This window comes from Aedes albopictus, chromosome 2, assembly GCF_035046485.1.
Source record: "Aedes albopictus strain Foshan chromosome 2, AalbF5, whole genome shotgun sequence".
NCBI lineage: Eukaryota > Metazoa > Arthropoda > Insecta > Diptera > Culicidae > Aedes > Aedes albopictus.
The window spans coordinates 54,562,443-54,577,848 of NC_085137.1; the positions used below are offsets into that span (position 1 = coordinate 54,562,443).

Sequence of the window (15,406 nt, forward strand, 5' to 3'; positions counted from 1 at the left end):
TCTAAATCTTAGTTTGACGGAAAACTAGCATCTCAAATGGAATAGAAAGAGTTGGTTCCTCCACCAACACCAACACACACACATACACCAATACTCAAATCTGCACATGCACCTACAACTAGCTGTAAAATACCAGCGGGCGAAACAATGGTGCCTACCTAACAGTTGTAGGTGGGGCGTTTGGCTTAGCTACATGACTTGGTCCGGCAAGCACATAAACGTTAATAGGTAGACGTATTTCCCAGTGAAAAGACAACGCAGATGGGCAAATGCCAGGGGGTGCGTTGATAATAGCAGAATAGCATATTATCGAGATTTTCAGCCATGGGCTGGTTCATCTCCGTGAATAAATATAATTAACAGTAATGTCAGAGCAATATAGATCTTGATTGATTGATTGATTTGTCTTTATTAAAGAGACTTTCAGCCCTTGGCTGGTTCGTCTCTTGAATATAGATCTTCACAATGCATAGAAGACAATGCAAAGTAAATTTCCAATTCTTGATTAAAGTTTAGGGAATATTTGATTGTTTTATACGGTGCCTGGAATTATTTCTTAGAACCTGAAAAAAAAAACCTGGAAAAGTCAGGGAATTTTACTTTCGTTAATCAGTAGACACCCTGCTTGTAATGCATTGTTTATAATGTTACTTTTATTTTTTAAGATTGGCAAGGGTTTGAAGACAAACATGAGATTAGCGAATTACCTAATAGGAAAGTCACATCAGCAAAGCTTTTACATATGCAAATGCTATCCATGGGATCATGTCTAGCATTTGGTATGTATGGTAATGACTGATTCTTACCTAGTTGGGGTACTATAAGAACACGCGGGCAACTCGATTGAAAGCTGAATTGGGAATAATCTATTTTAAAGAACTGAAGCGACATTTTCTCCGGGATGGCTTGCGGGTCGGAGAGGGTAGGAGTAGGAGTGTCGGTTTGTTATAATTGACAAAATACACAATCGGACGCTCTTTTTTCTATGACTTGCTTGTCATTTTGTGGATTATTGTTTTTTGGTTTGGGAAGGTATGCGATTCACTAATGCACTGATATTGTCAAGTCTGTACCAAAGTACCAACACCCTAATCCCACATCAAAATACCCTTTCCCTATCCCATGGCGTTTGTGTGGTCAGCAAAGACTATTCAGCCATTACCCCTCCTTATCATCGGCTTTGAACAAACTTGCGCTCTCATTGCCCCACTAAATGGTGCAAAATGAAAATGAAACGAATATGCAATTTTGTTGGAAGGAATATGCACGTATCTCTGTGTAATTTTATTTTTCAGAATAATATTTCCAGTTTATCTAATAATTATCCAATTTCCATTTTCCAATTATAGACGTATGTCATCCTAAATTTTGTAATGCTTTCACAATTTTTTATAGGCATCGTTCCGTGGATTCTTAGATACCTTCATCGAAGCCCTCATTCATGCCTTTATTTACAATTACTTCAAGATATTAGATCTGAAGAATTCGTGGAAGGATCCTCGGAGGAGTGCGTAACGGCATCTTTGCTAGTACATACATACATATACATACATACATTTGACAGTACTTTTGGGAAAATTTTTAGATGACTTATTGTATGTTGCTTTCATAACAAAACGCGCTGCCAACTTCCACTCGGCATTTCTGAATCATCGCAACCAATCAAGCACCACCTCTGCTGCTGTTTGTGTTAGTGAGATCGGAGAAACGTCAGACTCCCGCCTGCTGATTGGCTGCGACGACTCTGGCGACGGATTCATATCGTCGCGTTCGATAAGGGGGGAAACCGTCAATACTGAAGGAATCCCCAGAATAATTTTCAAATAAATTTCTGGATGTATCTCTTGAGTTATTTCTGGAGTCTTGAAGCGAATGTACAGGATCAATATTGGGGAAATTTGTAACGGATTTTTCGGACAAATTGCTGGAAGAATTTTCTACGGAACTAGAAAACGAAGTATCTTAACTCTTTAACAAAAATGCTTCAGCAAACCTTGCAAACCTTTCTGAAATCCTTGAAGGAATATCTGTAGAAATCATCATAACCATAAGAGTTTCTAGAAGAGTCGTTGGAAAAATTTAAAGATTCTTTTAAGGAATTCAGTTTAAGAGGATTCCTCGCGATAATATCTGGAGAAATCCTTAGAGGAACTTCTAGATAATTTTTCAAAGAAATTTCTGGAGATTTCCTTGGAAGAATTATTGGATTTTTTTTTTAAAGAAGTTCTTGGATGAATTTGTGGAAAAGTATTCTTAATTTAGGATTGCTTGCAAACATTTCTGAAGAACTTCTTGAAGAAATTTCTTTAGAATTCATCGGAGAAATTTATGAGCGTTTTATTGAATAAGCTCACAGAAATTTTTAAAGGAATTCTCTGGGGAATTTCTAGAGGAATGTTTTGAAAGTTTACCTTAAGAACCTTAGCCGAAATATCTGAAGAAAATTGCTAAAGAATTCCCGCGCGACTCCTCGGAGACATTTTAAAGAACACGCTACATCAGCGCAATCATCCGCCATTGCTTTGCTGCTATCAAAATATTAATGTAAGATTCTACTACGTATTGTGTGTTCCGGGTCATTTAGCCGAACGCCATTTGGCCGAATGCCGTTTGGCCGAACGCCATTTAGCTGAAAGGGTAATTTGGCCGAATGCCATTTGGTCGAATGCCGTTTGACCGAAAAATGAATGATGAACTTAAGTGACTAAAGATAAGTGATCTAAAAACTGGTCGCAGTGACTTATATACCCAACAAGGAATAAAAAAAAGTGACCATGCCACTGTTCCCCGTCTAGTACAACTCGAAAGAACAGCCTATGGTTAAAAGAAGGAAAAATCTTCGATAAAATATAGGTAGGGTCTTGTACCATTTGGGCAGGTGTACCTATTTTGGGCACTTGCCGCTATAACTAAGTCAATTTCAAACCGATTGATTTGAATTTTTGTACAGAGTTAGATGCTGTACGTGCCTAACTCTATACAAAAATTCAAATCAATCGGTTTGAAATTGACTTAGTTATAGCGGCAAGTGCCCAAAATAGGTACACCTGCCCTAATGGTACAAGACCCTAGTTTCAACGCCAACTAATCCCTGAATATCAAAATGAGAAAGAATAGCTTATGATAAACAGAAGGAAATATTTCTGATGATCATATTGGCAGTTAGAATGCCAAAAACTTCTTCTGAATTCTTTTGATCATGATTGGGCCCAACGGCGTTCGGCCAAACGACTCATTCGGCCAGATGACATTCGGCCAAACGGAATTCGGCCAAATGGCCGGACACCGTATTGTGAACTAAAAATTGGATCGTTTGCTTGCTCACTTGATGTGCACAATCGACCCAAGTTTCAGCTACGTCAGTGCAGTAGAAACCGAAATTTATATGTACCTTCAAAATTGCGAGGCAAATCGTGGGAAAGAGAGGGAGCGATAGGGAAAATAAAACGGCGTGTCGTGTCCCCTTAAAATGTATGTCCTCTGGGAAAGTTCTGAAAGAATTGTGGCATGATAATTTGATTAAAAAAATGCTTTATCCACATTATCAATTCAGCCTACGGATTTTCTAAAAAGATGCTTGGAAGAATCCATGGATTAATTTCTGAAGACATAGAAGAATCCTCGCAGCAACTTTTGAACGAATCCGTGCAAGAATTTCTGAGGGTTCACCTGAGGAATTTCTGAAGTAGAAATTGCTAAAGGTATCCTCGAGAAAAATATAAATGCATGCATGAGGATATTAATATAGATATAAAAATATGAAGGGTTTTTTTTCTAATTTCTGGGGTAATCCTCGGAAAAAATTGTGATGATGAAAAGAAGTCCTTTAGAAGGAATTCTTGGAAACTTTTCAGAGGATTTTTTTGGACAAATATTCGGTGAACTAAGAGAATGCTTTGCAAGAAACCTCGGTGGAATTTCTGCAAAGACCCTTTAAATAATCATCGACGGAATTTCTGGAGTAATCTTTGGGTATAAATTCTCGTACAAATCCTCGTATTTTTTTGTGAGTATTTCCTGTGAATTTTTGCTATGATTTTAAAAGTAATTTCTAAATGAATTGTTGGCAAAATACGCGGAGAAATCCTCGGAGAAACTCTTAAAACAAGCCTGTGGGTGAATTGGGTTTTTAAATTAAGAAAAATGTTTTGATTTTTTGATTTTATACGAAAGAGCACCTTTTTCTGGACCACCATGATTTTTTTCAGATTTTTAGAACTTTATTTTGGTACCTAAAATCGATTTCGAAGAGATTTTTCGAAATCACCTTTTGACAGCTGGGCAACTGCTTGACAGCTCCGCCCAGTATAAAATGCGACGAGGGGTGATTCGACAAATCGCTCCCATACAAACTTCAAATTTATTTTTAAATAGGTTCCCGGGCACCAAAATTCATGAAAATTTGGATTTCGGCTCAGTTTTGCATGCAGATTCAAAATATGGAATTATCTCAACACCGTTAAAGAAGCCAATTGTGGAATTACTGTGGTCTATCCTAACATTTTCCCGAAAGCAACCGGATATTCTGTCGGCGCCCGATTTACCTTCAGCATTCAAGGATCACTATCCGCAGGTCAATCGGAGCTTGCTGCTGATGTTGATTCTGACTAACCACTAAACCATCAAGGGCAATCCATATCGGGCCAATTTGTTCGTCGGATGCTGCGATTCGCAAGGCAAGTGGGCAAAATGTTCGTCGGTAAATTGACTCTTCTATAAACATATTTTCCTTGAACAAGCCTTAGGATTTTTTCTAAAGATTTTCCTTTAAGATCTCCAGGAGGAAGAATCCTTAAAATAATTTTAAATACAGCATCCGCTCGATAACTGTCTGCTTTTTATCTGGATGCTCGATAATTGGGCCAAAGTTCAGTTAAAAAGCAGTTGTCTGTCAAAAATAAACGAAATTTAACCTCATATTTTACAAATCAGTAAACAAAACACAATATAACAATAGCACCGGCTCCGGGAGCTCAGTCTAGTTATCGAACGGCGCTCACTAACTAAACTGTCGTCAAAGCCCAGTTATCGAGCGGAAGCTGTAATATATAAGCTTTGCGAGACTTCGCCGAGACTTATAAAAAAGCATTTAAATATTCAAAAATACTAAACCTAGATTCTGCAATTCACACTTAAAAACTGAAGTCACTTCACTGTGCCCTAGCCTTTTTATCCAGCGGGGCAGCACGGACGTCAACCACGAATAGATGTGCCGTAGTCCACATGAATTTGACATGTTTGGGAAATTTACACTTTTGGGAACTCTGACAGATCTGGGATGTGCACGACATTTGCGAATTAGTCATTACCATTAGTTATTACTTAAGTAAAAAGTGTAAAACTAGCAAAAGGTTATCACAATTTTAGCGTGCAATCGTTCGAAATTACACGACAACGCGGAGATAGCAAATAAATCAGTAAGAAATTGTGTAATGCATCAATTTTCAGCACAAACAATTTTGAACGTGTTTTTGTTGTGAGCTACGAGGATTTTGCCTTTCGCTGGCCCCCTGTTTTTATCACTTCGTATACCTAGCGTCAGCGCTTGCCATCCGATCCGTTGATGCTTCGTCGGTCACGTTGTCTCCGTTTCAATTCTGCTGCGTTGACGATTGCGTATCGATCGGTGTCGCTGCCGGTCGATCAGCCAAAATTCAATCTGTTGGTTGTTGCTTAGCGGTACATGCCTACGATGATGAATGTGTGGCACCGCCTGGGTTGAACGATCGGTGCGGATGGATGAGGAGCGCCGCCTAGAGCGGTGCGGTAGCCTATGTTGGTGGAAATGGGCGCCGTCTGGGTGTAACGTATACATATGGCGAAACTCTTGGAATAGCTTGAGCTTGGGCTTGAGGTTGAGCTTGAGCTTGATTGACCGTTCATAGATGCTACTCCAGTATCGCCAGACCAGCTACACTCACACAAGGAACCAATGAGATATTCGCCGGGGGCTATCAGGCATCTTCAGTGTGAGTGTTGGTGATCTATTCCCTTTCGGGAAAAGCATAAAAAAGTGAAATCTCCATAGAAATGGCACTACTTTGGCTCCGTTCGTTCTGCCAATAATCGCATATCAGTGCTGGGTTTCCTATTCTTATGGGACAGTAATGCGATTACAGGCAGTGTTAGACTTTCTAACCAAACAACACATTTTCTTCCTCATTTGTAAGAACTACTCTTTATCTACTCTAAATAATATCCGTCCACTTTTTCAGAAACGACTCCAAATATTCCTTCAGAAACTAATTCTCGAGTTTTTCAAAGAAGTAATACAAAAACGCTAAAAGTGTACCCCGCTTTATGGTCTTTTCAGGTCATTCCAATTCTCCAAACCCTCTATAATGCCCCGGATAGCACTTCGCATCATATTTACATGTCACTGATCGTGCTCCTAATTTTGAGTGAAGATGATAACTTCAATAAGAGTGTCCATCAAATTGTAAGTTGTACTTTTAGCTTATTAGTTTGACTTAGTATTTTGCGATAAAATGTATTGTTTAATTCTTCGAAGATCCTCAAAAACATTACCTGGTACACGGAAAGATCGATCAGTGAGATTTCGCTCGGCGGCTTGCTCATTCTCGTAGTAATACGAACCATACAGTACAACATGCTGAAAATGCGCGACAAATATCTGCACACCAACTGTTTGGCAGCCCTGGCCAACATGTCCGGTCAGTTCCGATCGCTTCACCCGTACGTAGCGCAACGGTTAGTTAGTCTCTTTGAAACCCTCGCTAAAAAGCATGCCCGGCTCGACCAGCAGCTGAAGCAATCGGTCAATGGAGAAGCCGCCGTGGTCGATGTGGCCGTTTCGCTGTCAGCGCCCAGTTCCGATGATATGGTGAGTTGGATGAGTTTGGATTTATAGATTTGCGTGGCCTTTTGCGAAATCTCTGATTGACGTTTTCAGTTGCAGGATTTGTCGGTGTTGGAGGAAGTGCTCAGGATGGTGCTAGAAATTCTCAACTCGTGTCTGTCGCACCAGCTGGTCTACTGTCCCAATCTGGTGTACACCCTGCTGTACAAACGCAGCGTCTTCGAGGCCTTCCGGAGTCATTCGGCTTTTCAGGACATCATTCAAAACATAGATATGGTAGAAATGATAAACGTTGATTTTCAGTTTGGAATCTCATCTCTTTCTTATGTTCATTCAACAGGTTGTTGGGTTTTTCTCGTCAAGGTTGGTACGGGTTCAGGATCAACGGGGCGAGCTCGGGGTCAATGAAGTGCTAGAAGTTATTTCGAAGGGAGCCAGCCAGTGGTCTAGCGATCGGTTAAGGGTAAGTAATAAGATGAAATTCATATACCTTCCTCTAGAAAAAAGCGGTACAGGTCGAACTCGATTATCCGGAGTCAAGTTCTGATACTTCTCAAACATATATCTGGAGAACGAAATGCTCTATAAAACTGAAATTATGACATTTTGTCAAGCCAACTTTGATAAGTGATTAGTTAAAATTTAAGCTTGTTACAGCATTCCGTTTGCGAGATATTATTTTTGGAAGCGCTAAAACGCGACTTCGGATAATCGAGTCCGACCTGTATATGAATTCTCATTGAACGAGTTCTAGGAATCTTTAGAAAAATCTCTGGAGGATTCCTGAATCAATGTTTGAAAAAAAAAAGTGAAGAAATCCGTAGATAAATCATCCACACTGGGATAATTTCTGAAGAAATATCTAAAGGAATCTACAGAATTTCCAAGATAGAGCCAAGAATCATTGAAGGAATTTAAGATTCTTCTGAAGAAATCATTGTAGTGCAGGCCTTCCCATTAAAACTACCGGAAGAATTCATTATTAATCCTTGCGGAATTTTTCATTAGATAATTTTTGAAAGCCTGAGAAAATTCCAAGAAACCTACTACTCAGTGCCATAGGCAGTATCATGGAATGAGACATTTTCACATAGATGCTAAATGTATGATTTGTGATGGTACGCTAAGGATGATTGTCCAGTGAAGGAGACTCCAGAAAATTTAAATGTTACTATCACGTTTACAAAAGATCAAATATCTCAAAAACACCAAAACATACCTCTCCCAATTTTTGACAGTATTTTATTCTTGAACTACTTAACCTAATTTACAGCTCTTTTGTCCACTAGGGCACTGCGTGAACGATTCCAATTAGCAGCTGCACTTACACTTTGTACAGCGCCTAAATGTATTCTATCCTAATTCTACTATATCGAACTGGTTGCGTTTGCGCTGCTGTTACTTTTCTACTCTGTCCATGGTAGAATGATGAGCACGAGCATGTTGATATGTGGCTCTTGTTCCTTTTCCAGTCCGATTGGGGGTCCATTATGAGTTGCCGTTAGCCGATATCCAAGTTTCCGGGTCCGTTAGAGCATATGCTCAGAAGAGGGTCAGGTTTTTTTTTATATTTTTATTTCTGTGTATTTTAACTTATGCTAATTCTACACTTAGAGGGTCAGGTATCAGCCGCTCTCGGGGTGAAGAGTAATTAATTTTGTCCCGCTAGATTGCCATCCTAGCTTCTTAGTGTAGTGGGAAGAACTTGCTATGCTAATCGGTTTAGCATAGAGTCGATACAAGTCTCCGGGTAGGTAGACGTATCGCTCAGCGATTCAACGCACCGGGATGCGTTAATTATGACAGAATAACAGACAAGTCGCTTCAAGCTAGCACTCGGATCTACCACCGCGGACCTCTCGATGTATGCTGAGATCTCCGAAAATCTAAATTTCGGCATTTGACCAATTGACCATGCTCTGAGGAGGTGTCATTCAGTGGAGATCCAGGAAGCAATCGTTTGCAATTTGAAATGATTTTTCAGTGTTTCAATAACTTGCTGCAGGTAAATTTGTACGGTAAAAAATCAAGAAAATATTGATTCTTGTAAGCAATTATGTACAGGTAACATACATTCAACAACAACTTTAAAAACTCGTATTTTCGATAGAAGAACCACCAATATTTAAAAAAAATTTCGATCCTAAAAATCTTCTATTTTAAGGTCAAACTTTGACACTCTGCTTTAAACACCTTCAAAGGTTATAAAATTCCGTTCTCAGCTAAAACTACCTCGTCAATGAAACTAAAAACATGTCCTATTTAAATAATTCGAATTCTTAAATTTGTGTTTTTTATTTGCAAAAACGTCATTTGGAGGATCGGAGCATGAAACAGGGATCCCTCAAAAATGACCGTTTTTAATAGTTGCGCTAAAATGCAGAAGAAAATTTTCTTGAGAAAAAAAACTTACCTACACTCCCGATCAAAAGTTTGGGGTCACCCTCTCAAAAACATGTCATTTTTTAGGCCCATATCTTCGCCAATTTGTGTCCGATTTCAAAACCCTAAGTCTCATTCAAAAGATAATAAGTCAAAGAAACTTTGAACATGATTTAAAAGAAACTTTTCCAAAAAATTTTGTATGTAAACTTAACCCAAAGCTGGCAAATTTTCTAAAAAATGAATATAAACTTACGGCAGTGTCGCTAGAAATTGGGTCGACCAAATTTTAAGATGAGAGCGGTAATATAACCCATTTTCTATTAGCTTTCAATTGCTTTTTACAGAACTTAGCTAAAAAATCTAGAAAAAAGTTATTAAGTAAATTAATCCTTGATGTCATCGACCAAAAGTTTGGGGTCACTATCGTAAAACGTGGAAAAGTGATATGTTGATAACTTTGTCATCTTATATTCCATTTTTCATTCTTCTTGGCTTATTTGAAACAAAATGAATGATACTTACTGCATAGACATTGAACCACACATATTTGTTGAAATTTACATACTAAAACTTAATGTAAAGTTGCCTCATTTTTTGATGTGTGGTTAAATGTGTTAACTTTACATAACATTTTTATATACAAAAATCGTTAAATACGTTAAGTTAAAGACATCAAACGTAAATTTAGTTAATTATCTTTGAAATGAGCCAAAAATAATAAAAATTGAACTATAGATGACGAAGATATCACCAAATCACTTTTCCATGTTTGACGAAAGTGACCCCAAACTTTTGGCTGATACATCATATTGGGGGGTGACCCCAAACTTTTGGTCGATGACATGAAGAGTTAATTTACTTAATAACTTTTTTTTCTAGATTTTTTAGCTAAGTTCTGTAAAAATCAGTTGAAAGCTAATAGAAAATGGGTCATATTACAGCTCTTATCTTAAAATTTGGTCGACCCAATTTCCAGCGACACTGCCGTAAGTTTATATTCATATTTTAGAAAATTTGGCAACTTTGGGTTAAGTTTACATACAATTTTTTTTGAAAAAGTTTCTTTTAAATTATGTTCAAAGTTTCTTTGACTTATTATCTTTTGAATGAAACCTAGGGTTTTGAAATCGAACGCAAATTGGCGGAGATATGGGCCTAAAAAATGACATGTTTTTGAGAGGGTATCAGGTATCAGAAGGCCGGCTCCAGAGGCACGTTATCCTCCATTTGGGACATTTGTGCCATCGCCAAAATAACAGCCTATTTCATCATCTACCTGAGGGAAAAGGAAGGAAAAAGGATTTGGATGGGGATAGGGACAGGTAGGGAAATAGGAAAAATACCCTGGAAGAGGGTACTAACGCACAAGCGTACCACAATGGGTTCAAACAGCGCCCTGAAAAGGGCACTGTAATAACGCATAAAGCGAAAGAGAGCCTATAGCTCTTTACCACAGCGGGTTAAGAACAACAGAATATCCTGAAGATTCAGGTTTCTGAAGTCAGTTTCACTTAATAAGTGTTTACCGAATACTCGGAAACGCAGTTGCGCGAAAACTGGACAGTTACATATCAAATGATACGAAGTTCCATAATCGGATTCACAGCTATCACAGGCAAATGAATCAGCTTGCTGAATATTCGCCATGTGATAGCTGAGTCGGCAGTGGCCAGTCAATGCTTTGACCAGCATGCTGCAATTCTGCTTAGACAGATTAGTTAGATACTTCGCCACCCGTAGAGATGGCTCAGCACTATACAATTTGGTTTGACGACATGACTCCAAACTATTCCAATATTGTCTGTGTTGAGTGACAGCCCAGGTGTGAATCTGAAGCTTAATCCAACACTTCGATATCGGAATAGCTGGCTCAGGGCCAATGAAGTCATGTGATGCTCCAGAGCGAGCTAACTCATCAGCCAATTCATTTCCAGCGATGGAAGAATGACCAGGTACCCATAGAAGGTGAACAGCGTTTGCTGAATTCAGCTCCTCGATTTGAGTTCGACAAGCGATAACTATCTTCGACCTGGAGTTGGCCGAAGCAAGTGCTTTAATAGCAGCCTGGCTATCTGAACAGAAGTATATTACTTTGCCCATTACGTGCTGCTGAAGTGCTGATTGCACTCCGCACATAAGAGCAAAGATTTCGGCCTGAAAAACGGTACAGTGTCTACCAAGTGAATAAGACTGATACAGCCTTAGCTCACGAGAATAAACACCAGCACCTGCTCGACCTTCGAGAAGGGAGCCATCAGTGTAACATACGATGCCGTCTGAAATACTTCTTTCCAGATAACCAGATGTCCACTCTTCCCGGGAAGGGAATTTCGTGGAAAATGTCCTATATGGAAAATTACAAGCAATTGTAAGATCACTTGGAGCAAGGACAATTTTGTCCCAATTCACCAAAAGTGGAAACAACGAGGTGTGTGTTGAACTGCGGTTCACAGGAGTTTCCTCTAGTAGACCGAGTACCCGTAACCGGTAAGTGCAAGAAAGGGCTTCTTGTTTGAGATGAATGTGTAGTGGGGCAACGTCAAAGAGAACTTCTAGCGCTGCCGTAGGAGTTGAAGAGAACGCTCCAGACATCGCCATTAAGCACATCCTTTGGAGATGGCCTAATTTTGATTGGACCGTTCTCACTTCACCCTTTTGCCACCACACAAGACATCCATAAGCCAATATTGGCCGAACCACAGTTGTGTAAATCCATTTGATATACTTAGGTTTTAGACCCCAAGTTGTACCAAAAGTACGCCGGCATTGCCCGAAGGCCATACAAGCTTTCTTGATTCTGAACTCAATGTGAGGTGTCCAGGAAAGCTTGGAATCAAGAATGACTCCAACGTACTTTACCTGTTCAGTCACATCGATTTCAGAATCAAAGAGACGCAAAGGTCGAACGCCATTACGGTTTCGCCTTTCCGTGAAAAGAACAATAGATGTTTTACTCGGATTAACCGAAAGGCCATATTGGCGACACCAACCCTCAACTACCTGAAGGGCGTTTTGCATCAGGTCGAAAAGGGTGCTGATGCACATACCAACTAACAATGTTAGGTAGTCGTCGGCAAAACCATAAGTAGGAAAACCGCTATTATTGAGTTGCCTCAATAGCGTATCTGCTACGAGATTCCACAAAAGCGGTGATAAGACTCCCCCTTGGGGGCATCCACAAACACTCAATTTCCTAATCCCTGCTAGACGCAATGTCGAGAAGAGATATCGGTTTTTGAGCATTTGGTGAATCCAATTGGAAATCATTGGAGATATACCATGACTCCGTGCGGCTTCCAATATGGCATCGAAAGGCACGTTGTCAAAGGCACCCTCGATATCTAAGAAAACACCCAAACAAGATTGCTTTTGAGCGAATGCTTTCTCGATATCGTAAACAACCTTGTGTAAAAGAGTCACAGTGGACTTACCAGATTGGTAGGCATGTTGGTTCACATGAAGAGGCACGTTGGCCAGATGAACATCACGGATATGATGATCCACAATGCGTTCTAAGCATTTCAGAAGAAAAGAGGTCAAACTGATAGGTCTGAAACTCTTTGCTTCTTCATACGACGCACGACCCACTTTCGGAATAAACTTTACAGTAATATCCCTCCAGGATTTGGGAATATACCCTGTAGCAAAACTGCAAACAAGTAGTTTTTTCAAAACATGTTTGAAATAATCAAATCCCTTCTGAAGCAAAATAGGATAAATCCCATCTGCCCCAGGAGATTTGAAAGGAGCAAAGCTATTAAGAGCCCACTCAATCGATTCTATAGTTACAATACTCCGAGCCGAAGCTAAAGAATCATAACTACAAAAAAAGACATCAGGATCATCCGAAGATGTAATATCCACACATCCAGGGAAGTGTGTGCTGAATAAGCATTCCAGAACTTCCTCATCAGAGGAAGTCAGATCGCCATTTGGCAAGCGAAGTTCGTTCACCCGGAAATCCTTAGATTTTGCAAGGATTTTATTTAACCGACTGACTTCACTCAAGCTGGAAACATTTGTACAAAGGTTTTTCCAGCCGGATCGTTCAGCAGACCGGAGAGCTTTCCTGTAGGCCTTGCGAGCCGACCTGAAAGCCTCCGAACCAGCCGAACGTCGTCTGTTCCAACTCTTTCTACATTGTTTCCTGAGTTTCGCCAGATCAGAGTTCCACCAAGGGGTTCCTCTTGTGATCTTCACAGACCGTAGAGGGCATGCTTCTTCAAAAGCTTCCATGATGAAGGTCGTTGTAGTATCAACGGCATCATCTAAATCACTTGGAGTGTCAATGGATGGTGAATATCCATGAAATTTGGCTGCAACCAAATCAGTATAAAGATCCCAGTTTGTTGACCGAGGATTCCTGAAACGCAATGTTTGCGAAGTAACATTTAAATGTTCAAAAAAGATATAGCGATGGTCAGATAAAGATTCTTCATCTGACACATGCCAATTGGTCAGCTCGTGACTAATTCTGCTAGAGCAAAGCGTTATATCTAACACTTCCTCTCTAGCAGATACCATGAAGGTTGGGCGGTTGCCTATGTTAAGTAATGCAAGATCTGTACTACTTAAGTACTCCATCAAACTGGAGCCTCTCAAGTTAATGTCTGAGCTGCCCCAGATGATATGGTGAGCATTAGCATCACTGCCAACAATTAGCGGAAGGCCTTTTGAAGTGCAGTATGCGATGACTTGTTTGAAAGCATCCGTAGGGGATGGTTCATCATGTGGTAAATACACAGAACAATAGACGTATTTCCTGTTGAGGTTTCCAACAGATACATCAATTGTGATAGCACATACATCTCTGGTGGTTAGTTCAGAGATGAGTGTAGCAACTATTGTGTTGTTGACAAGCACACAGGCTCGAGGCATGACACGCGAGTTTGCCATTTCATGTTTACTGAAAGTGGCAAACACCGGGTTCACAAGGTTTCCTAGATAGAAATTTCCCTTACGAAAGTAAGGTTCTTGTACCAAGGCCACATGGGCTGTACCATTTTGCATAAGTCTGCAAAGATTGATCGTTGCTGTTCTTTTATGCTGAAGATTGATCTGAGCTATCCTAACCGTAGCCACTACCCAAACTAGGTAAGATTAAACTCTTCGCAACAGCAGCACAACAAAGAACAGCAACAATAAAACCAAATCGGTATCGATTGGAAAACGCCAAAGGCGAGGATACACAGAATACACTGTGTAAATCGCATAATGCGAAACCATATAGGTGAAAATTTAAACTAATTAACAACATCTTCATAATCCCGCCCTTATTTAGCCTCAAGTGAGACTAAAGAAGGGCAGCTGATTGTCTGAATTGAGCTGAAACCTAGGGTTTTGAAATCGAACGCAAATTGGCGGAGATATGGGCCTAAAAAATGACATGTTTTTGAGAGGGTGACCCCAAACTTTTGATCGGGAGTGTATATCATTATAATTCTGGAGCAGAATATATTTGCGCAAATAACCCTGGCCAAGTTCGCAGGGGTTGACGGTATTAAAGTGAAGGAGTTTCATTTTGATTATTGTAATGTAGTGTTCTTTAGTGAAACATATCACCTTTTTAACACTTTAATGCGCCTCCAACGGTTCATCACGAACCGGCTGCTGCAGATGGAGTATGACTGATCATATGCATCAGACATGCTCGATAAACACGGAGGATCCGCCAGGGCTCAGTAGAGTCTATTCCCAAGCAATAGTTCCAAGTCGGTTGGATTTGAGAAGGTTTTGATGATCGTTACAAATCCTAATGAAAGTAATATAGGATTTGTGACTGGTTTTGGAACCTTTAACAGCCAGCTGACTTCAAAATGTTGTTTGGGCTCTATTTCCCACGTTTCTCGGTTGATTTTGATTAGTAATATATTAATGTCATAGTCGCTTTGTCGATTTTCTACCATGTTAGTTGGTCATATTTTCTTTAAATAATGCAATTAAAATCAACCGACGTATTAATAGTGGGAAGGAGATTTGCAGCACTTAATTGTGCTGATAGATTCGAAGCTAACGTGCGAACATTTAAACGCATTGTTGACATCAATGCGTTCGACGTGACATTTTGGACAAAAACTGACTGCTTTTTATTAACTGATCAACGTTACTTGTGTTGACATTTCTAGGCTACGCTTGAGAAAATGATATGGTTTATCGAGGTAGGACCGATAGGACAGAACGAATTTGAATATTTTTCATAGT

The 15,406-nt window shown here is 39.8% G+C and overlaps 1 protein-coding gene across 3 annotated transcripts in view; it reads left to right on the plus strand.

Moving 5' to 3' along the window:
• The window catches only part of LOC109409181 (dymeclin), a 29,440-nt gene that overhangs the window by 9,934 nt on the left and 4,100 nt on the right, over positions 1-15,406 (plus strand). For 2 of the 3 annotated variants that reach the window (XM_029871256.2, XM_029871257.2), the window contains exons 7-10: positions 6,314-6,439; positions 6,512-6,844; positions 6,914-7,096; positions 7,161-7,283. In XM_029871256.2, coding sequence (XP_029727116.1) covers positions 6,314-6,439; positions 6,512-6,844; positions 6,914-7,096; positions 7,161-7,283 — 765 coding nt within the window. The remainder of the gene's footprint in view (positions 1-6,313; positions 6,440-6,511; positions 6,845-6,913; positions 7,097-7,160; positions 7,284-15,406) is intronic. The other variant, XM_029871258.2, reaches the window with a different exon arrangement.